Source organism: Lissotriton vulgaris, chromosome 7, assembly GCF_964263255.1.
Source record: "Lissotriton vulgaris chromosome 7, aLisVul1.2, whole genome shotgun sequence".
NCBI lineage: Eukaryota > Metazoa > Chordata > Amphibia > Caudata > Salamandridae > Lissotriton > Lissotriton vulgaris.
In genome coordinates this window covers 346,253,086-346,276,303 of record NC_141695.1, presented here as the reverse complement: position 1 = coordinate 346,276,303, position 23,218 = coordinate 346,253,086, and the positions used below count along the sequence as shown (strand labels likewise).

Genomic DNA, 23,218 nt, shown 5'->3' with positions numbered 1-23,218 from the left:
CAAGGGCTGGCAAATGCTCTGTACCTTTTTCCAGGTTGAAGAGTGTCAGGCTGTGTGGAGAGGGATATCCGTCCTGTCACAAGGCCATATAAACGTTAACAATCATGTTTGCTTAAACATCATCAAGGAGCCAAAAGAGTGAGATCAACTGTCTGTTATGGCAGTATGAGTCAACAGGGTCGGATCGGTAAGGCGGCCCTCGGGCAGTGGTCCCAGTATCTGAGATGCCGCTGTGGGACGCTTTTTTGGCCCGCTTGGTGGGCAATTTGGGCTGTGTCTGTGCTGTTCAGATGCTGCTAGTGGCTCAGTGGGGCCTGAGTGGCCTTTCCGGAGGCAGATGGGCCACTATTACCTCCCTTTTGCCAACGGGCGGATGTTTTATTTCCAGTCTCTCGCTAGGCCGTCCAGTTAATGTATGCAGATTGAACAGGGGTCCTGAGCAGAAGTGGCCTCACTTATATTCAGGTGTGATTCACCAGTGTGAACTAATACATTCACAAATAATCCTGCCAACACTTGCATATTTTTTTTTTTATCTCAGTGACGGTAAGAACATATACCTCTTTTAGAGAAACCCCCCTCCTTTTTTTTATAATACTTAAAACACTGAAGTAGTGTTTTGCGAAAAGGCGCAGTCCGCAAATGTGGGCAACTTTTTAGGGTGTAGGGGCCTATTTTTTTTTTTTATCCCAATCCAACCCTTTAGATCAGTATTAGTTTGGAGGTAATTGAAGGTGGGGATAAACGTTATTTCAAATCCTAGTACACCATAAAGGTAATTCGAAAAAGACTACAATCAGTCAAGTCTGTGGCGGTGCAGAATATCACCTCAGACTCCATCAGTATCTGGACATCGACAAGATATGTTGAAGCTCTGCACTTGCCACAGGCTTGACTGACTTTGGTATTTTTCAAATTAACTTCTGATTTACGACCATGCTGCCACCACTCCCAGTCATCTCACAGAGTGGAGTTTCAGTCTGGGTGACACCTATCAATAAAGCAAAGTTCTGTCGATGAACAGCACAAAATGTGGAGCAGTTCCTGCTGACTCTCTAAGTTTCTTGAAGAAAAAACATAGGACAGGCTCAGGGCTGGCTATAGGGCGGTGCGATCGGTGCCACCCCACCGGGCACTGACTTCGGGCGTAATTTTTACAAGTAATATTATCATTTTAAAAGAATGTATGGGGGGGTAAGTATGGTGTTGGAAGATGGATCCGGGGGGTGGGAGTGGGGTGGGGGATTGGGGAATAGGTTAAGGGGATGGGTTGAAGTTATGTGTTTTTTCCTTTTGTGGCTCTATGAGCGCTGAACAAACTCTGCTGGTTGAGCTCGCAGCTCCCAAGGCTTACAAGACATTGTGACGTTTTCGTAGGGTGGAGCTCTGCGGATATTGCTATACATTGGACGCATTGTTATCTGTATGATACTTTGACATTTCCCAGCTGTGTGTAAGAGCCCTTCTTTTTTTTTCACAAATAAAAAGATGTAACACTAAAAGCACCAACCTGCTGGTGTGTTCCTGGCCTCCAGCAATTTTTTCTAGGCATCAATTAAAACGTCAAGATAACTCAGGTGATTTATGATGTTCTTGGAAAGAGACCTGAGGTTTGTCTAGTGGACGCTTTGACTCATCAAAAGGTAGCGCAGAGGGTTAAAATGACTGCTGCTAAGAACGTGTACCATGCAGATAACAAAGTGCATATAATGTAAATAGGACAGTGGGTTACTGCTTCTGTAAGATGGCTCCTTTTGTTACTTGTCGTTCTTAAGTCAAAATCGTAATATAGAACATTGAGCAATTAACTGTCATCAAAGAGCTGTGTGTAAACTGCAAGGTATATGTTAGTTATATGGTTTTTTTGCCCAGTCTTTCATTATCCTAATTTTTATAAAAGGGTTCATTTGGGTAAAAAACAATTATTGTGATTAAAGAGAACCCCTAAAAATGATCTTACATTTAAAATTCTGAATTTGTGCTTTTCCGGAATGACTAAAACTATATTGCCTACCATTATCGATGACATGTTACTCCTACACTACACCTTGTAGTCCTTTCTGATATAACATTTCCTATACACTGATTTATACACCTATGATTGTCTTTGTGCAATGTGTGTGTGATGTAAAGTGCTCTGACCCCTTACACTGGTATTAGTGGTGCTATAAGACCAAATGAATCTGAGAGATAGTGGTTCTGGAGACTTGAGGGGCACTGTTAAAGGGTGGTGGTGAGGTTATCTTTGGCAGAGGTGGTCTTTGGGGGGGCGCCAACAGACATTGTCACACAGGGCGCTACCAGCGCTAATGCCGGCCCTGGACAGGCTGGTAAAATGCAAATGGTACGATGTTACACTTTTTCCAAAGAGGACTTTCGTCCCAACATGTAGTGTGTCTCGAAGTCTGATAGGACTAGGCAGAAGCTCATTGGCTGTTATTTTATGAAAAGACAACATAAAGGATTTAAGTACCCAACAGATAACAGGAATTCTGGTCTTTTTCTTGGGTGCACCATCCTGTGGTTTACTTTTAGGCAGAGGCTCGTGTCTGACATTGCCAAGTATGCAGGTGACTGATCCGCAGCCCTGTCTTAGTTGGGGGTTTGGTCTGTGGTTATAGTGGATATGTTTGTTGACATGGATTGCACTCTTGTACTCTCTACAGCGTTGACCGCACATATAAGCTGTACTATGCAGGAGCGCAGAAGAGGCCAGATGGTATGTACTCACGACCTGTCTGCAGCCAGAGTGGGGATGTAGTAGCCTACGTCGCAGATGGCAACAGGAAGGATGTGCGCAATGCAGTGGAGGCAGCACACAAAGCTGCACCCGGGTGAGTAGTGTCTGCTGTGGCGGGTTGTGTGGTGAAATATATTTTGTGTGTTTGTACATGCATGCAGTGAGGCAACTGTGAATCTATCTGAATCTGAGTTTGCCATCGTATCAGTTACACATGTGTTTGTGTGCAATGCCATAGAGTGTCTACACTTACATAGTTCTGTACTAACCTGGTGGTTACTGTAACTCTTGCACTGTGTAAGGAAAGGAGGCTTTTTGTTGAACCCCCCCCCCCCCCCCCCCCCCCCCCCCGCACACAAATCTTTGCTCTGATGTTTCTGGTTTTTCGATTCTCAAGTGCACTAGGCCGTGCTGACCTGCCCCACAGCATGTGCTCTGATCCCTCAAATGTATTTGCAATTGGCTAATAATCGATTGGGGTATTTTACGTGCCTGTAAGTCCCCAGTATATGGTACAAAATGTATACAGGGCTTGCAAGTTAAATGTTAGTAGTTGAAGACGAACAACTCTTTCTTTCTCTCTCTCCCTCTCTGCTGCAATTAATTGTGCCACCAAAACAGTGACAGTGGCAGTTCTTTCCATACGGAGGTTGTGTTGAATATGGCTACAGCTGTTCTACCTGGAGTGAGGGCAGTTCTACATGTGACCAACATTACTGTCTAAAGGGCTGGAGTGCTAAATGCCATTGAGGGCAGTACTGTGTATACCGAGAGAAGGCCAAATGCGATGGTTGCACCAGTACTTAAAACATAACAGTTCTAAATGTGACAGCAGCAACACTACTTGTAAGTAGACCTGGCTAAATCTAACAGCAGCAGCACTTCATATACTGGTTCACTACTGAATGCAAAAGCTACAAAATTGCCTCAGTGCTAAGTGTGATGACAGCAGTGCCAAATGTAGTGAGATAGTACCCGGCTGCTCACTTCAATAAAACCAACCAGCCTCTGATCCTATACCTGTCGTGTAGGATCCTTAATAGATTTATCAATGCGCCCATTCAACTTGTAATTTGATGAAGGAGGCAGAGACTCAGATTCACCACTATGCAGGTGCTATCCAACAATACTTGAAAATATCCTCACCAGAGCACATTGGTCATATGAAAAGTGACGAACACAATTCCACAGTTGAGTTTAAGTGAACTTCCTTAAGTTAATCCTTACAAAATATAAGTGATCCTCAATTGACATCCACATAAGTTTAAAATTAGGCAGTCTGGGCTCAACAATGGTTTCTCATGTACTCCAGTAGTGAGGTTAAATCACTGGGATTGTGGATTAGGACCAATCGGTCTCACAAACTGCTCACCTTGTAATAGCTACAAAAGCCTGGCCTCCCACTTCCTAAAAACCATCAACCCAAGCTATCCCTTAAGGACGTCTGCACTGCGGTTCAACTATTGTTCTAATAAGTCTGAACTTCAGTAAATTCACTCTTGATCAAAGTCATTCTAAATTCGGCAAAGCCACACAGTCCTTTTCTGGCGCAGCTCTTGCCATTTGGAATTCACTACCAGTTGATTTGGGAGGCTCATCTCGCAAATAACTAATAATGTACTTTTTTCACTGAGTTATTCTCCTTTGCTGCCCTTCTGCTTAGTCTCCTTTCAAGCTTTCCTTACCCCCTCCCATTGGTTCTAGGGTCCCTCCTTCGGGCCTTTTGTCTTTGTATTGTACTGTATTTCTGCACATTATCTTCATGTACACTCTTGCCTCCTTTCTGCTCGAGGTCTCTCATAAAAAATATATATATACTTTTTTAAATAAGCAAAGAAATTGAAATTATGATCACACATATGCTCTTAAAAAGTAATAAGTAATCTGATCTGATGCAGGAAGTAATCTATCTCTACATTTTATTCTGAAGTAAAGATAAAAGCAGTTTTGTGTATATGAAAAATCCTTAAAATCAGATAAACATCACTCAGCGTCATTTTACAGAATGTCAATTTTTCCAGCTAAGTAAACAGTACTATTTAGTAAATAGTGTTCAGTTCTCAGCAGGTATAAATGGTACCTGATCCAATAAGAAACCTTGTTTAAAAACCGAGTACAAGTATATAAAACATCAGTACATGTTAATTTGAGAGACCTTATGCCACCATCTTTTTCCCGCCTTTAGTCCTTCCTTCCTTCTGCCTGCAGCTATAGAGCCAGCTGTGTAAATTTATTCCTCACTGTGCCATTGTAATTGCTGTTCAGAACCGTTATTTGTTATCTTTGTGCTTACTGCCTCTATTGGTGATTAGTTACTTGTCAGCTCTATGGAAGGGGTTGACGCTTCCTCGATTGGGTGGCGCTTTACAAAAGAAATGAAAAATTGTTCACTTGCATTTCCTGTTTTCATTTTTTCTTTCAGAACACTTTTCTGAGTTGATGTTTTTTGATCAACTATACTTATGAATGAGCGTTTTCATGTCCAAATTTGTTTCAAAATACATATCTTTCAAAATGTGTCCCACTTTTGTGCATATATATTCAGACCTAGTATTACACCAAGCATCTAACGTAGAGGGTACCCCTAGTAGCATATTTTATTTGACTGTTGATCCTAAAAGGCTTGAAGGCGAACATCTCTCTCTCTCTCTCTCTCTCTCTCTCTCTCTCTCTCTCTCTCTCTCTCTCTCTCTCTCTCTCTCTACCCCGTCTCCCTCTCCCTCTCTCCCTCTCTCGCATCAGTTTTCCTGTCCTGCATGCTCTTATTGCAACACCATAAGAACCCAGTGTCAGTGACCTTCCCTTTCTGAGCTTCAGCAGTTTAAATATCCATCAAGCTCTCAATGCTTCCTGAGACTCAAGGTCCCCTTCAGCACCCTATACACCTAATCGTGACCATCCAGAGTGAGATTGGAGACTAAAACTGACCCGTAAACCTGGATATTAACTGTGGCGCTAGTTTTATTGGGTACCTCCACGGCACCATGAGCCCTCAGCCACTCAACCAACCTAGCCACTCTTCCAACTCATCCTCACAACATTATTGGAATCCCGAAGGTACAATGCAGACATGAATCTATTTTTGGCAAGTGATGTCCGTTCTAATTCTTGCAGCATTCAATCTGTCCCTCTTTAACTTTGTTATGCTTTTCATTGGGTTTTAAAAGAAAGTCTGCCACTTGCACCGGCCCACTGCGACACCTGTGCCTTCGGCTAGTGGGACATCTCAAGGGTTTTTTTTGATTCCGTTGGTCTCCTCTGCTTGCTCTGGGCCAGCTCTGACTTACCTGCTCGTGGTGAGTCAATTGAAACTTGCTGCTCCAGTCTCTGCATCTTTTTCCTCAACTACGTTGGTTGCCGTTGCAAAGGCTTGTTGGTGCCCCTGTTTGACACTGACCTCCTTGGCACTTGACATCTGACGTGAGACAGCTCGTGCACAGCTCCTTGTCCTCCTCTGCATCGCCTGGTCCGTACAGCTGCATCATCAACTCTCCCTAATCTCTGACATCAGTGAGCATGTGTCTACTGTGCCTCCTGGTCACTCCTGAGTGTTAAAAACTCTGTCCCCTCTGCTTGCAGGTACCTCTCACCTTAAATCCAACTTTGGGTGCCACCAGACACTTTCACCTTCTTCGCCAGCGGCATCCTTTCTGAAGTCCCCCATTGTTGTCTACGTGGTTTCCGATGGCACTTCAGACCTATGCACCAAACTTCCCTGGTAAAGGTATCCTGGTTCCTGGGGTATCCACGGGTAGGGTGATTCTAACCTTCCATCTTTAATGGAGTATCTCCAGGGTCCGCTGGGTAGGGTCCTTCTTAAAATTGCAACCACAACTTACCTATTGACTAACACTCAGCACGCAATCATGTTCCCACTCTGCACACGACCTCCATGGGGTTCCTAGATACTCACCTTGGGTGGTTCCTTGGGTCCCCGGCTCTTCTGCGTCTTCGGGGTCCATTCTGGACTTAGGTCGTGGTTCACATTCCACTATTTTAGTATATGGTTTGGTCTCCCCCTGGGGACCACTGTGTATTCGTTAATATGTACAAATTCTATTGACAAAGTATTGTGTGTATTGTGTTGTATGCCCGGGTAAGAGATAATACATTGTGTTAGTGAGTGTTTTATAATAAATACATCTTTTTATAACTACACTGTGTGGTTCTTTTTCATTTAATGAACCAAAAAGAGAGTACGAAGTTCCCCAGTATAAAAAATTGACAGATGAAACCAAGTGAGTGAAGGCACAGAGGAGGGGAATCCTCCTTTTTGGAACTAGAGTCCTCACACACCCAGCAAGCTAGGTGTCATGCTTCATCATATGGGCTCGCTCCTCGACAGGTCGGCGGTGCAATACCCGACGGGCACCCATAAAGGGGCTCTTTAGCAGAGATTTTTTGTTCCTGCCGTATGGTGCAGTGGGTGTGAGAGCCCTATGGAAAGAAAGGAGAATGTGTAGATGTGTGCGGGTAGATAAAACAAGCACTGGCGTTGCCAATAGGTCTCGCAGTAGGAAAGTTGGAGCTATCACAATTGCAAATAACAATGCTTTTTATTTTTGTTTTCATTTTAAAAACATAAAGGGCTTTGTCATTTACAAAACCAATAGCTCCAACTTTCCTACTGCGAGACCTATTGTGCACTGCACAGTGTGGGTGAAAGTGGCACTGCGTGGGTGTGAGTGGCTTTGAGTGAGTGGCGTTGCGTGGGTGAGTGGCGTTGCATGTGTGAGTGGCGTTGCATGTGTGAGTGGCGTTGCGTGGGTGAGTGGCGTTGCGTGGGTGAATGGCGTTGCGTGGGTGAGTGGCGTTGCGTGGGTGAGTGTGGCGTTGCATGTGTGAGTGCGGCGTTGCGTGTGTGAGAGTGGGCTTGCGTGGGTGTGAGTGGTGTTGTGTGTCTGAAAGTGGTGCTGTGTGGGTGAAAGTGGCACTGCGTGGGTGTGAGTGGCTTTGAGTGAGTGGCGTTGCGTGGGTGAGTGGCGTTGCATGTGTGAGTGGCGTTGCATGTGTGAGTGGCGTTGCGTGGGTGAGTGGCGTTGCGTGGGTGAATGGCGTTGCGTGGGTGAGTGGCGTTGCGTGGGTGAGTGTGGCGTTGCATGTGTGAGTGCGGCGTTGCGTGTGTGAGAGTGGGCTTGCGTGGGTGTGAGTGGTGTTGTGTGTCTGAAAGTGGTGCTGTGTGGGTAAAAGTGGCACTGCGTGGGTGTGAGTGGATTTGCGTGAGTGGCGTTGCGTGTGTGAGTGGAGTTGCGTGGGTGAGTGGCGTTGCGTGGGTGACTGGCGTTGCGTGGGTGACTGGCGTTGCATGTGTGAGTGGCGTTGCATGTGTGAGTGGGGTTGCATGTGTGAGTGGGGTTGCATGTGTGAGTGGGGTTGCATGTGTGAGTGGGGTTGCATGTGTGAGTGGCGTTGCATGTGTGAGTGGGGTTGCGTGGATGAGTGGGGTTGCGTGGATGAGTGGGGTTGCGTGGATGAGTGGGGTTGCGTGTGTGAGTTGCGTTGCTTTGAGTGAGTGGTGTTGCGTGGGTGAGTGGCGTTGCGTGGGTGAGTGGCGTTGCGTGGGTGAGTGGCGCTGCGTGGGTGAGTGGCGTTGCGTGGGGGAGTGGCGTTGCGTGGGGGAGTGGCGTTGCGTGGGTGAGTGGTGTTGCGTGAGTGGCGTTGCGTGTGTGAGTGGGGTTGCGTGGGTGAGTGGTGTTGCTTAGGTGAGTGGCGTTGCGTGGGTGAGTGTGGCATTGGGTGAGTGTGGCATTGCGTGATGATAGTGGGCATTGCGTGTCTGAAAGTGGTGCTGTGTGGGTGAAAGTGGCACTGCGTGGGTGTGAGCGGCTTTGTGTGAGAGTGGCGTTGCATGTGTGAGTGGCGTTGCATGGGTGAGTGGCGTTGCATGGGTGAGTGGCGTTGCATGGGTGAGTGGCGTTGCATGGGTGAGTGGCGTTGCGTGGATGAGTGGCGTTGCGTGGATGAGTGGGGTTGCGTGGATGAGTGGGGTTGCGTGGGTGAGGTGCGTTGCATGTGTGAATGGCGTTGCATGTGTGAGTGGTGTTGCGTGGATGAGTGGCGTTGCATGTGTGAGTGGTGTTGCATGGGTGAGTGGCGTTGCGTGGGTGTTGCGTTGCGTGTGTGAGTGGCGTTGTGTGTCTGAAAGTGGTGCTGTGTGGGTAAAAGTGGCACTGCGTTGGTGTGAGTGGCGTTGCGTGGGTGAGTGGCGTTGCGTGGGTGAGTGGCGTTGCGTGGATGAGTGGCGTTGCGTGGATGAGTGGCGTTGCGTGGATGAGTGGCGTTGCGTGGATGAGTGGCGTTGCGTGGGTGAGTGGCGTTGCGTGTGTGAGTGTGGCATTGCGTGGGTGATAGTGGGCATTGCGTGGGTGATAGTGGGCTTCCGTGTCTGAAAGTGGCACTGCGTGGGTGTGAGTGGCGTTGCGTGGGTGAGTGGCGTTGCGTGGGTGAGTGGCGTTGCGTGGGTGAGTGGCGTTGCGTGGGTGAGTGGGGTTGCGTGGATGAGTGGGGTTGCGTGTGTGAGTGGTGTTGCTTGGGTGAGTGGCGTTGCGTGGGTGAGTGTGGTGTTGCGTGGGTGATAGTGGGCTTGCGTGGGTGAGAGTGGCGTTGCGTGTCTGAAAGTGGTGCTGTGTGGGTGAAAGTGGCACAGAGCCTTTGATGTGGCCTGGCGCAGGAGAATGCTGCTGCTGCTAATTAAATATAAAAAGTGTTTAGGGAGTCACGGCTGCCGAGAGTAACAAGGCAGTGCTGGGAGGGGGGCTGCGCACCAACTGAAGTGCTCTGGTTGCACGGCCTGCGGCCGTGTGAAGTGATAAGCCTTTGAAGTACACAGGCATGCTGTGACGGAGGTGTGAGAGGTCTGGCAGGGAACAGATGGCCTGGCCGTGAAGCAGGGGGCGGGGCAGCGCTGGGGAAGCCTGTGGGAGGGTGATTGATGCCTTTGATGTGGGGAGGGAGGAGAGCCTTTTGCGAGCCTTGTGCAGGAGAAATGCTGCCGATGCGCGTGCATATTTAATCACGTGATTCACGTGAACTTCATGAAAACCGCGGCTGAAAGCCCTTGGTTTGACGATGATTTTGGCCACTTGAATTCTCGTTCCCTAAATGCGCTTGCGCGCATTGTAGGTCACGAGACCTAAAAAGTTGGGTTGTCCACAGCGGAATATTTACTAGAGTGGTAACCCACCTTACTAAAAGCAAACCGAGCAGCTGCTCTCTGGCTTAAGAGTCCAGGGGAGCAAGGCTCTACTCTATCTCAGTGGTCGACATGTTTCACGCAGTGTGTTCTAAGCGATACAGTGCATTTCATCAGGACCAAATAATTATCTACACTAAGTGGTAAGGGTGGAGAGTGCCTACCCACCACTCAATCAGTGTGCGAGCACAGTGTCCCTTCAAGGCTAGTAGAACTTAAAAGGGGATGACAAACACAAAAAAGAAACCGGTAAAGAGGTCAGTTATGTCAGCAGGGACTAACTCACAAAGTGTGGTTCAACTGTCAATCGTAAGAGACGATAAAGTGAACGCTCTAAATTCTATGTACATGTGAGCGAAGGGTTAAAAAGCCAGATGACTGGTAACAAACGCAACTGAATTAAAACAGCCAGGGATGGCATAGAATGTCTCACCCGGCTACTAAGAAGTTCCTGTTTCAGCGGCCTCCCCGGCAATTGACACCTCAAAGTGGTTGTCCTGGAATAGGGGGAGAAAAAGAAAAAAACATAGGGGGTCGGACAGAAGAATGGGGACTGGTGGAGCCCATACTGTAAAGGAGGAGGGGTTGTGTTACCCAACAAAGCCCAGTCCGGGTCTGTGGAGGTACAACTCATTGAAGCAACCAGCACGGGTGTGGCTAGTCGCATTGATCTCCATGCTGAATTGCCAAAAGCAGTTGTAAGGAGTAGGTTACCCAAAAGACCATTCCGGTATGGGCGCGGGAGGTAATCACGACGTTACACTCAAGTGGAAGCGGCACTGAAATCCTTTATGCCAAAAACTGCCTTCTCCAATAAATTAGCGGAGATGAATAACGAAATCACTGAGAACAGGGAATTTCTGTTAAAACAGAAAATTACAAAGTTACAGAAAGATGTGGCCAAATTCGATAAGGAAAAGGTCTATCTTTACCTCAAAGATTACTATACCACATCCAAAAACAACTACTCCTCAGACGACAGCTCAGATGCTGGGAGTAGAAGGGGGATCCTCTAACAGTGACTTCAGCACAGGGAGTTGGGGTAACCATAACCAACGGAGACCTATTTTCCAACCATATCCTAATTTTGAGAATGGCCCTGTGGCCCATGGCCCTATTCCACCACCATGGCAATACCCAATGTATCCTCAGGGACCGCCCCACTACTATCCTATGAACAACCCCCCTTTTTTAGGCAGAGGTTGGGGCAAAGGAAGAGGGCGAAGAAGAGGAGCACAGAAAGGGGTACACTGGCAAGACCAGGCACCACAATCAGTCAAGACGAGATCATGAGCAGAGGAAGGAGGGCCTTGTTGTCAACCGTTCTACGAGGATTCTCACGACTACAGAGGAGTCGGTTCTGGAGAAGGGCCTGGGATTCGTTCCCACACCCATTCCAGACAAATTTAATGAGTTGTGTGAATTGAAACAATTCTTCAGGAAGGTGCGCCTCAAGGCATTCTTCCATGACGAGATCCCTGGTGAACAGTCTGACACAGGGCTTCAGAACCCCTCTACATTCACCCCCAACAACTGCATGGTTCCCCAAGAAGTACTAGCATTTGAAAATGTAGTACTCAAGGAATGGACTAATATCCCGAGACCCAGCCTATATCATAACCTTACTAATGCTGAGAGAGAGGCTGCCAGAACTTTGGCCAATGACCAGAGCATTACTATTAAACAGGCAGAGAAGGTGGGTGCGAATGTTATCCAGTCCACCGAGGATTATGACAAAGAGTGTAGATGCCAATTGGGTAACACTAATCACTACACCCCCCTTACGGTGGATCCAACGCCAAGACTTGCTGCGGCAATAGCGACTCTAGTGTTTGAAGCTGAAGCTAATGAGAGGATTAGTAAGAAAGAGGCTGCCTTTCTCCTGAACAAGGATCCCAAGATCCCATTTTTTTACACCCTCCCCAAAATCCATAAGAACACTACACCTGTTCCAGGTAGACCCATTGTATCAGGGATAGGGTCCCTGCATGAACCCCTCTCTAAGTTTTGTGACCATTTCCTCCAGCCCCTGGTGAGGATAACTTCATATTTCCAGGACACCACAGACGTACTACGTCTAATTGATGACATCGAAGGGAGGGTTAGGGTGGACCTACTGGTGGCTCTAGATGTGGAGGGGCTGTATACGAACATCCATCAGCGCTCCACCTTGGAGGCCATTTAATCCAGCCTCCTCGATGAGGACTGGACGTCACCCACACCCATTTCTTTCATTATGAGCTGTGCCACGTTAGCCCTGACGGAGAATTTCTTCAAATATAACACTCTCCTTTCCCATCAGACGCAGGGTACGTCAATGAGGAGTACCTTCGCCCCTAGTGAGGCATGCCTGTGTATGGCGACCTTTGACAAAGAGGTGATCATGAACCCCAACAATCCATGCAGGGAAAACCTCACATTGTGGAGGCGATATATAGACGATATCCTTATACTGTGGAAAGGCGATACACACACCTATGAGGCCTTTTGCAATTGGATAAATACACAGAACGTTTTATTGAAGTTTAACAGCACCATATCCAGCAGTGACATTCCCTTTCTGGACTTGAGGATCTGGCTTACAGAGACGGGTCTCCATACTAGCCTGTACAAAAAAGCAACTGACAGGAACAGCCTCCTCCTCTACGATAGTCATCACCCCAAGTCACTTAGGGGCAACCTCCCCTTTGGCCAGTTTCTTCGCATTAGAAGAAACTGCTCCTCAATGACTGACTATAGGTCAGAGGGCCAGCACTTGCAACACAACCTACGAGATAGAGGGTACCCTGCCCGACAGATCAAGCGATCTTACAAAAAGGCCATGAACAATCCGAGAGAGGCACTATTACAAGGGAGGGTCAAAGAGGTCACTGACACACTTACCTGTGTCACCTCCTTCACACGTAACTCAACACTCATCAAGAGAACGATAAACAAACACTGTGGTATAGTTAACACTGGGGACCTCAACATTCCTATTCCCAGATTTGCTTTCAAACGTACGCCCAACCTTAAGGACACACTAGTACATACTAGACCTAGGACTGGGGAAGTTAGTGTCCAAAGAACTCACTGGGACTTGCCGCCAGTCGTCGGCCACTACCCATGCGGGGGATGTTCAGTCTATAACCAGACCAGTCCCTGTAAGGAGGTCCAACTCTCTGACACATTCATCTGGCAACTTAAGAGGCACCGAACTGCAACACAGCAAGATGCATCTACCTCCTCTCTTGTCCCTGCGACAAGAAATATATAGGCATGACAATGAGACAGCCAACGGATAACTGAACATAAGAGTAATGTGAGATGCTTGAAAACCACCACTAAATTATATACACACTGCAAGGAGTTCCAACACAATGCAGACCGTCTCAAGTTGATGGTGCTTTAGGCGCACCAGAGCATCACACAGCAAGCACTGTTCAGGATTGAGCAGAGATGGGTACACCGCCTGGCCACGGACAGTGCTGGCCTTAATGACAATATACCCTGGGCAGCATTGAGTAATAACTAACGTTTGGGTTCTACTGCTACAAGGGACCCTCTTTCCCAGACTGTGGGCCGATTAAACAGGGAATGTTCATGAATTTAGCATGGGTCATTGCTCCACATTTCACTCCAAGGAGCGTACGACTTCACACCGTCCACCACTTGGGATTGCAAGGGTGCTAATCAGCCAGCGTTGTTCAACACACACCAGAGACAGTGTTTTTCCCTGCCCAAGGAACCCCTTTTACCAGACTGTGGGTTGATCAAACGGGGACGGTTTATGTATTTACCACGGGTCATTGCTCCACATTTCGCTCCAAGGAGCGTACTACATTTATTAACCAGGCATGCCTGAGACGGTAGAAACGTTTCCACTACGCCGTTTTTACGAACTTTAACCTGACGGAGATCCCCCCGTGCACTTATGTGCAGTGGCACTGGCAAGGAAGTTAACCGGCTCCCCGGCGTCGGCGCAGGGGTAGATTACCAGCGCTGGTCCCAACGAGGACAGGTGAGTGCTTGGATTGGGTGGTTTTGCTGCGTTATTATTTAGGAGGTCTTCATGATTGGTGAGCTTCCCGCTTGTTGCCTAGACCGCTCCTTACCCAGTCGAGCGGGTATGCTGACTCTTCGTTGGGTCCCTGCTGTAATCCTCTGCAGTTTTAACCAGGCTGGGTATATTTGGATGCTTTGCAATTCAAGCACAGTGTATGGATGAAAATCTATTGTATTGTGGGACGCTTTGTGTATTTGCCCACATTCCTAATTCAAACCTAATTCTTTTTAGGTTCATGCGCTCTCCCTCTTCATTTGAGCCCTCCGGCCAATCATTTACCGTAGACGGTGCCACACGACACTGGTGTGGTTTTTAGGTAAATATGTTGTGACTGACACTGCACACATTAGGAGTAACATTAGATCTTCCCAAACTGAACAGTTTGTTTTAATTCTCAGGTGCCCTTGTTCACCATCCCACCCCCCACTTGTCCTGAAGAAGACCTCGCAGTAGGGTAGGATTCAGCCTACACCTTTTGGGGTCGAAACGTCGACATACCTTCCTCCTCCTACCCTTCTGACAACAGAACATGTAGTGGCTGTGTTATTGTGCTTTTGGGATAGGATTATCAAATGTGTAAATATTCCAATGACGATGTATATATGTCAATGTGGTACTGAACTTTAAATGTATATAAGGCCACTTGTTATTGTTTCTTCAATTTACTTTTACTTTCACACTATCCTAACCACGGTTCCTTCCCTCACCTGTCCTTCCTTTCCCACGCCCCTCTTTTTGGGTATCGAGACTAAATGTCTACCATTTGTTGATTACTCTGACAATTGATCTGCATTTGAGGATGTATATTAAATAACATCGCTCATAATATTTTGTCCTGAAAATTTTGTTTCGAAATATGTTTACTGTACATAAACTGTGATGTGCGTTTAGAATGTTGTTTCGACTGGGACCACTTTATACACAACACGTAATCCTCTGCAGTCAGCGACTGGGGAGCCCTTTTGCTATTTTGTGTTTGGTGTTGCGGAGGGTGGCGTGACACGCACCGGTGGCCTCGGCAGAGTGTAACGTCGTGATTGCCTCCCGCGCCCATACCGGAATGGTCTTTTGGGTAACCTACTCCTTAAAACTGCTTTTGGCAATTCGGCATGGAGATCAATGCGACTAGCCACACCCGTGCTGGTTGCTTCAATGAGTTGTACCTCCACAGACCCGGACTGGGCTTTGTTGGGTAACACGACCCCTCCTCGTTTACAGTATGGGCCCCATCAATCCCCATTCTATGTCCAGCCCCCCATGTTTTCTTCTTTTTCTCCCCCTATTCCAGGACAACCGCTTTGAGGTGTCAATTGCCGGGGAGACCGCTGAAGCAGGCGCTTCTTAGTAGCTTGTTGAGACAGTCTATGCCATCCCTGGCTATTTTTAATTCAGTTGTGTTTGTTACCAGTCATCTGGCTTTTTAACCCTTCTCTCACTTGTACATTGAGTTTAGAGTGTTCACAGTTGAACCACACCTTGTGAGTTAGTCCCTGCTGACATAACTAACCTCTTTTACCTGTTTCTTTTTTGCGTTTGTCATCCCCTTTTAGGTTCCACTAGCCTTGGCGGGACACTGTGATCGCACACTGATTGAGTGTTGGGTAGGCACTCTCCACCCTTACCACTTAGTGTAGATAGTTATTTGGCCCTGATGAAATGCACCGTATCGCTTAGAACACTCTGCATGAAACATGTCAACGCCCGCTCGCTTATTAAAAACAACGTCGCATTTAAGGAATTGGTCTTAGATAAGACTCCTTCCTGGGTCTTTATCACCGAGACCTGGGCTAAAGACTCTTCCGGTCCTGATCTAGTTGAAGCGGTCCCTGAGGGCTACTGCCTTACTCGCTTGGACAGATCAGGCCGTGTGGGCGGTGGACTGGCCATTCTTTATCGGGACACATTTCACTGTCACACTATACCCCTTTCTAATACTAAGGACACATTTCAGGTGCTATATTTCTCCCTCTCGGATTCTGCTAACCCAGCATTCAATGGAATCTTGATATACCGCCCCCCTGGTCCTAGAGCAGGTTTTGGGTTGAAACTAATGCAAGTTCTGGAACCCTATTTTGGTCTACAAAATCTGACCATCCTGGGTGACTTTAATTTTCACCTGGAGCTACTGGAGGCTCACGACACGATCTCCCTGGTAGAAATTATGTCAGCCTGTGGACTCACCCAGCTGGTGAACGGTCCCACCCACCGAGCGGGCCACACGCTCGATGGCATTTTTTCCAACGATCCTAGGTTGACAGTTGCCAGCCCTTTTCACCTCTCCTGGTCGGACCATCTGGCCGTTCCCTTCAACCTGCTGTTTCCCGCACAGGGCTATATTAGAAGGGCCTCTAGCACCACGGAAGTGCGAAGGAACCTTAAAAAGATCAGGGATGACTCCTTCCTCCCATGGACAACCAGGCTGTCCATTCCTCGGGAAGCAGATACCTCCACTGCGGTCTCTCTATTTGAAAGTACCATTGCCGAAGCCATGGAGGAGCTTGCTCCTGCAAGGCCCTGCTACTCTGCAAGGAAAAGACCCTCCGCCCCCTGGTTCTCCGAACAACTCCGGCTTCGGAGACAGGAGGTAAGAAGACAGGAGCGCGCATGGCACTCTAGCGGGGCCTCTAAAGACAGAGAAGCCCATAGGGTCTTGCTTAAAAATTATAAATTTGAAGTCATTAAGACCAAGCAGGAATACTTCACGGCACTCACCTCCTCAGTGTCATCTCCTAGAGATCTCTTCAGGATTGTCGATTCCCTCACGACACTTCAGACACCGGATCCTGTGGTTGCCTCCCAGGACCTGTGCAACAAGATAGCGGCCTTTTTCCAGTCTAAAATAGCTGACATCTACGCTGCTCTGGAGGTCCAAAAATCCCTCACCACCGTCCCTCTGTTGCCTGCCCTTCCTGAACCCAGTGTTGCGGTACCCTCTCCGCCTCAGGAATTGACTTCCTTTCCTCCTCTTTCCAGACAGGATCTTGAAATCCTGCTTGATAAAACCAAATCTGGTTCTCCGCTGGACGCCTGCCCGCTAAAGATCCTCAAGCAGTGCAGAGAATCTCTCCTTCCTCCTCTGGTTGACATCATGAACAGAGCGATGAAGGAAGGCATTTTTCCCCAACAGTGGAAAAATGCTGTTGTAAAACCCTTGCTTAAAAAGCCTTCTCTGGACCCCGGGGTGTTAAAGAACTTTCGCCCCATCTCACTGCTCCCGGCTCCCGCAAAGATGCTTGAAGCCTATTTAAATAAACATCTGGCGGCATTTGTGGAGAGCTCGGGCTGTTTGGATCTTTCCCAGCATGGGTTCAGGAGGGAACATAGCACCGAGTCTGCCCTCACCATAGTGCTGGACACCATCCGCACCAGAGTTGATGAGGGCCAGACCTCCCTCCTGATCCTGTTAGACCTTACGGCGGCCTTCGACACCCTTTCTCCTGCGGTATTAACATCTCGCCTAAGGGAAATTGGTGTCTGCGGGTCTGCTCTGGGACTTCTTTCCTCTTTTCTCGACCACAGAGAACAAAGGATAATGCTGGGCTCATTCCTATCTCCATCCCTGTCTGTGCAATGTGGGGTCCCCCAAGGGTCAGCTCTTAGCCCTACCCTTTTTAATATCTACGTGACCCCCCTTGCCAGACTTATTAGATCTTTCGGGATGGAGGTAGTGTCCTATGCGGACGACACCCAGATCCTAGTCTCTCTCTCCCAGCCAGCCACGTCAACTGCCACCAATTTTAGATCCTGCATGGAGGCAGTTGGCCAGTGGATGATCCACAATTCACTAAAGCTGAATGGGGAGAAGACAGAGGTGATGGTTTTTGGTGGTAAGGAATCGATCTGGTCGGCGGAGTGGTGGCCGGATTCGCTGGGTGCATGTCCAGAGCCCACCCAGTCAGCTAAAAACCTGGGAGTTATGATTGACCCTAACCTCAGTATGTGCCTACAGGTCAACAGGACTGTTTCGACCTGCTGGGGGATTATCCACACACTGAGGAAAATCAGGCACTTTCTGTCACCCCAGGCAAGAAAGCAACTTGCTGTCGCTTTTCTGGGCTCGCGTCTGGACTACTGCAATGCGCTGTATGCAGGGTTGAACAAGAGTCATCTACAGCGCTTGCAGGTGGTCCAGAACGCGGCAGCGAGATTTGCTCTTGACCTACCTAAGCGTGCCTCTGCCACTGAAGCCCGAAAACAACTGCACTGGCTCCCCGTTGAATACCGGATCCGTTTCAAATCCTTGTGCCTGGTGTACAAAGCTCTTGCTAAACCCAACCCCACAAGTATGGGTTCCATTCTTTCTCGGCACAACCCTAGTAGAAACCTTCGCTCCGGTCACAAACTCCTCCTCTCTGTACCTCGTGTCAGAAAAGTAAGATGGGGAGGTAAGGCCTTTTCCTTTTTGGCACCTAAGTGGTGGAATGCCCTCCCTCTTGACGTAAAATCCAGTCCCTCTCTGCAAACTTTTAGATCTGCGCTCAAGACTCATCTTTTCATACTTGCATACCCATAGTGGCATTCTGCATTAGTGACTCTCTATATTCTGTATCTTTTCTGTTTATTGATTTTGATAGGCGCCTTGATACCTTCGGGTTTAGTCTGCGCAATACAAATTGCTTAATAAATAAATAATAAATAAATAAATAATGTCGACCACTGATTTAGAGTAGGGCCTTGCTCCCCTGGACCCTTAAGCCAGAGAGCACCCGCTCTGTTTGCTTTTAGTAAGGTGGGTTACCACTCTATTAAACATTTTGCTGTGGACAACCAAACCTTTTTTTTTTTTAACTACCCGCACACATCTACACCTTCCCTTTCTTTCTCTAGGGCCCTCACACCCACGGCACCATACGGCAGGAACAAAAGATCTCCGCTAAAGAGCCCCTTTATGGGTGCCTGTCTGGTATTGCACCGCTGACCCGACGAGGAGCGAGCCCCTATGATGAAGCATGACACCTAGCTTGCTGGGTGTGTGAGGACTCTAGTTCCAACAAGGAGGATTCCCCTCCTCTGTGCCTTCACTCACTTGGTTTCATCTGTCAATTTTTAATACTGGGGAACTGCGTACTCTTTTTGATTTACTATTGTTAGGGCACGTATGCTGGACCCCGTTAAACAGCCCTCCCTGTCCCTATCTTTGTTAGGTTCTTTTTCATTTAACCCACATTATACAATTAAGTACTGGTAAAAGAAGCTACTTTACACTCCTTCTGGACTAAACCTGAAGACTGCTTTCCACAGCTTCCTTTTAGAGAGCTTTCTAGGGTTGTCTAAGACCACTAAAATCACCATAAGGGTTGTCTGGATTAGTGCAGGGTGCTACACTTACATAAGTGAGCACCATAAACTAAGTCAGCCTCTCAGATCTGCCTGGACTGCACCCACAGGGTGGGCTGCTGGAGCCCCGTTCCATTGCGGCCTCTGGAGATCTTGACCTGTGTCCTCAGTTTATCCCTTAAAGAGCAGATGCTTAGAGAAGCTTGGACGCCACCGATAATCAACTTCTGAGGTCTGACTCACCACTTATACCAGGACCTAGTGACCTCTACCCTACAGAAGAGGTATGAATTCCACCCAGTCATAACCTTCCTGCGAGAAAAGAAAGTGACTTACGCCTGGGGACAGCCCTCCAGGTTGATTTTCCTATGACAGGACCAGCTCTGTCAATGCTGCTCCTTGACGGGTTGACTAAGTTGGCAGGGTATGCCCAGATGTGGGTCCCTTGCTCACTCTACCACTGGATTCAAGATAGCCTTGCTGATGAGGATTATGAATCAGAAACCGGTCCTAGGATGCTTGTTTCCGGTCCAGGGAAGACATGGCTTGGCAGTTCGGGCTGGACTGCTCCCATGAGGCATAGGGTCAGACTGATTTCAACAACTACTGATTTCAATCCAACAACTCCCTCTATCCATCTCAATCCGGGATTCAAGCCAAACACAGCACCGAAACCGCCCTCATTGCAGCGACTGACGACATCCGAACACTACTGGACAACGGAGAAACAGTGGCCCTCATTCTAGTCGACCTCTCCGACGCCTTCGACGCAGTCTGCCACAGCACCCTCATACAACGCCTCAGCAACATCGGAATACAAGGAAAAGCCTTGGACTGGATCACCTCATTCCTCGCTGGGAGAACTCAAAGAGTCCGACTTCCCCCATTCAACTCAGAGGCCACTGAAGTCATCTGTGGTGTACCACAAGGATCTTCACTCAGTCCCACCCTCTTCAATGTTTACATGAGTCCACTCGCCTCCATCGCACGTCAACACAACCTTAACATCATCTCTTACGCCGACGACACCCAATTAACACTTTACCTCACCAAAGACCCTAACACCGCCAAAACCAACGTTCACGAAGGCATGAAAGAAGTAGCCGAATGGATGAAACATAGCCGTCTAAAACTCAACTCAGACAAAACGGAGGTGCTCATCCTAGGATCTTCCCCCTCTGCCTGGGACGACTCTTGGTGGCCTTCCGCTCTGGGCACAGCACCCACACCCACAGACCATGCACGTAACCTTGGCTTCATCCTAGACTCCTCTCTCTCGATGTCCAGACAAGTCAACACAGTCTCATCCTCCTGCTTCAACGTACTTCGCATTCTTAAAAAGATCTTCCGCTGGATCCCCCTCGAGACAAGAAAGACTGTCACCCACGCACTGGTCACGAGTCGACTGGATTATGGTAACACACTTTACGCTGGAATCTCAGCAAAATTACAGAAAAAACTCCAACGCATCCAAAACGCATCAGCGAGACTCATATTAGACATCCCTCGCCAAGATCACATCACCAGACACCTAAAAGACCTCCACTGGCTTCCCGTCAACAAATGAATTACATTCCGCCTTCTCACCCACGCACACAAGGCCCTCTACAATCTAGGACCCGAATGCCTCAACACTCGACTGTCCTTCTACAAACCCACCCGCCAACTAAGATCGTCCAATCAAGCCCTCGCCGCAGTCCCGCGCATCCGAAAATCCACCATGGGTGGCAGATCCTTCTCCTTCCCTGCTGCCAAGACCTGGAACTCACTCCCCACTCACCTCCGCCTTACTCAAAACCACATCTCCTTCAGAAAAGAACTCAAAACCTGGCTATTCGACAAATAATGAACCCCTTCCCCAAGCGCCTTGAGACCCTCTGGGTGAGTAGTGCGCTATATAAATGATCTAACTTGAACTTGAACTTATGACCATGTCTGAACTGGGGTGGTGGAGTGAGCTAAAGAATGGTGATGGATTAAACCCAGATCAGTTGACTGGGGGTGAGTGTTTGATTTGCTCAAATACTCCGTCCATCATCTCCTTTGGTATCGCTCCTTGACGGGTGGCAGGTGAACTATTGCATATAGAGCTCCAGGAGGAAGTTCTGCCAAAGAGACAGCCCAGAAGACCTGGGGCTGAGGTCCCCATGAGTTGGCGTCTGATCCCTTCTGGCCATGGAGGTTCCAGCGACTGGCTTCAGAAAGAAAGGCCCTCTAGGACAATCAAGATGAGGATGCAGCATCTAATGACCCTGATTGAGAGGTTGTAGGTTGCTTGGGTTTGCTGTTGTGGGGGCCGGGCAGCCAGGGTATAGGAGCCTGGGGGTGACATCATGGACTTAGCCACCATCCCGCACAGAGACTACTGGTTGGGGGCTAGACTACGCGTCTTCTACCCCGCTCTAGGGACGTTTGATAATCACTGTATATGTTTGGAGGATTGTTATAGTGTGCCAGTCACAAAGCCGAAAATGTTAGCGAACAAACTCAAAGGGCAGCATCATGCCAATGTAGTTGATGCTTTGCTCCCGGAAAAGGGGACTGTGAGGGAGACGAGGCGGCTATATTTGCTGCCTTCTACAAGAACCTATACTCTGCACAAGACATCCCTCCCCAAGACATCCCGAAATACCCACAAGGATCTAAGGTAACGCGCCTGACAACGGAACAGGCGGCAAGCCTAGATAACCAGATTAGAAGAAGTCATATAAGAGGGTCACTCTCCACACCATAGGAAGGGCACACACCACTTTTGCCTTAGGGGTTGCAGATAGAAGGGAACATTGTTTCACACTATATGGCAATGCCCCCAGATTGCAGTGTACTCTGCTAAAATCATGAGAACTGTGTCCCAGGTGGTCGAGGTGTCAATTGTCCCGAAGCCGAGATGTTGCCTTCTGAACCTTTGGGAACCGAATGATCTCACACACCCCGCTCAGGACTGGGTGACGCTGGGTGTAATCTATGCTAAGCGAAATATAGCCAAGTATTGGGGATCCAAGGAGGTACCGACGCTTAATGATTGGTGCTTGGACTTGGATGCAGCAATGATGGCAAAGAGGGTGGTTTATCTGCACCGTGGTTGAACCCGGAAATGGGAGAAAATTTGGGGGGCTTGGAACAAATATAGAGGTTATCTATGTGAACCGCCAACGCTAGATGGGGAGAGTGAATCGGAGTAAGGGGTGGGGGAGGGAGGGAATCCAAGGTAGTACCAAAGGGAATTCGTTTTTTGCCGCTAATTCTACTGCTGAGTATAATGTCGCAAAGGTCTAATGTAACCTGTGATACCCAATGTCTGTGCCATTTGATTGACCAGTGCCCTGCATTGTTTTCAATAAAAAGAAATTCAACAAAAAAAAGTCATGCTAGCGGCCAACGATGGCGGCAGCAACCTAGGGAGGCTCCTGATGTAGGGCGGCATCCCGCATTAATCTGCAGGCAAAATCCAACACCTTGATCACTCAGACTAGGCGCACCGGGTCTGGTGACCGAGCGGCAACCTGAGGAGCAGTTTTGGGGGCAGCGGCGCACTGGTAACCAGCGGGGAAAAGACGCGAAGAGTGGGGCCCAATATCCGCCTTCGCGCAGCGGCATAAAGTGCAAACAGAGCCCGAGCGGAAGTGAGACACCGGCGGGCGCCAATCACCGGAAGTGGGGGACCATCGGCGAACAGCGCAAATAAGCCTGGGAGGCCTCGAGTTCCACCGGAGTAGACTGCGGGCAATTGCTCTGCTGCGTGCTACGGCGAAGGGCAGCGAAGGAACGAACCAGCAGAGGCCGAAACGCAAGAGCTGGAACCGCCATTTTCGCGAGGAAGAGACGTCCCGAATAGGATGACCCAGGGAGTGGCGCAGTCAAAATCACCGGACATAGTGGTGCAAAGAAAGGGGTGCACCCCCCTCTGAGCCCTGGGACATATCAATGGCCGAACGAAGAGTGAGCAAGGCGGGCATTGAACTGG

At 48.5% G+C, this 23,218-nt stretch overlaps 1 protein-coding gene across 1 annotated transcript in view; it reads left to right on the top strand.

Moving 5' to 3' along the window:
- ALDH16A1 (aldehyde dehydrogenase 16 family member A1) overlaps positions 1 to 23,218 on the top strand; it is a 728,744-nt gene that overhangs the window by 393,476 nt on the left and 312,050 nt on the right. Inside the window, exon 13 of the mRNA XM_086930227.1 lies at positions 2,667 to 2,834. Within this exon, the coding sequence (XP_086786353.1) occupies positions 2,667 to 2,834 (168 nt within the window). The remainder of the gene's footprint in view (positions 1 to 2,666; positions 2,835 to 23,218) is intronic.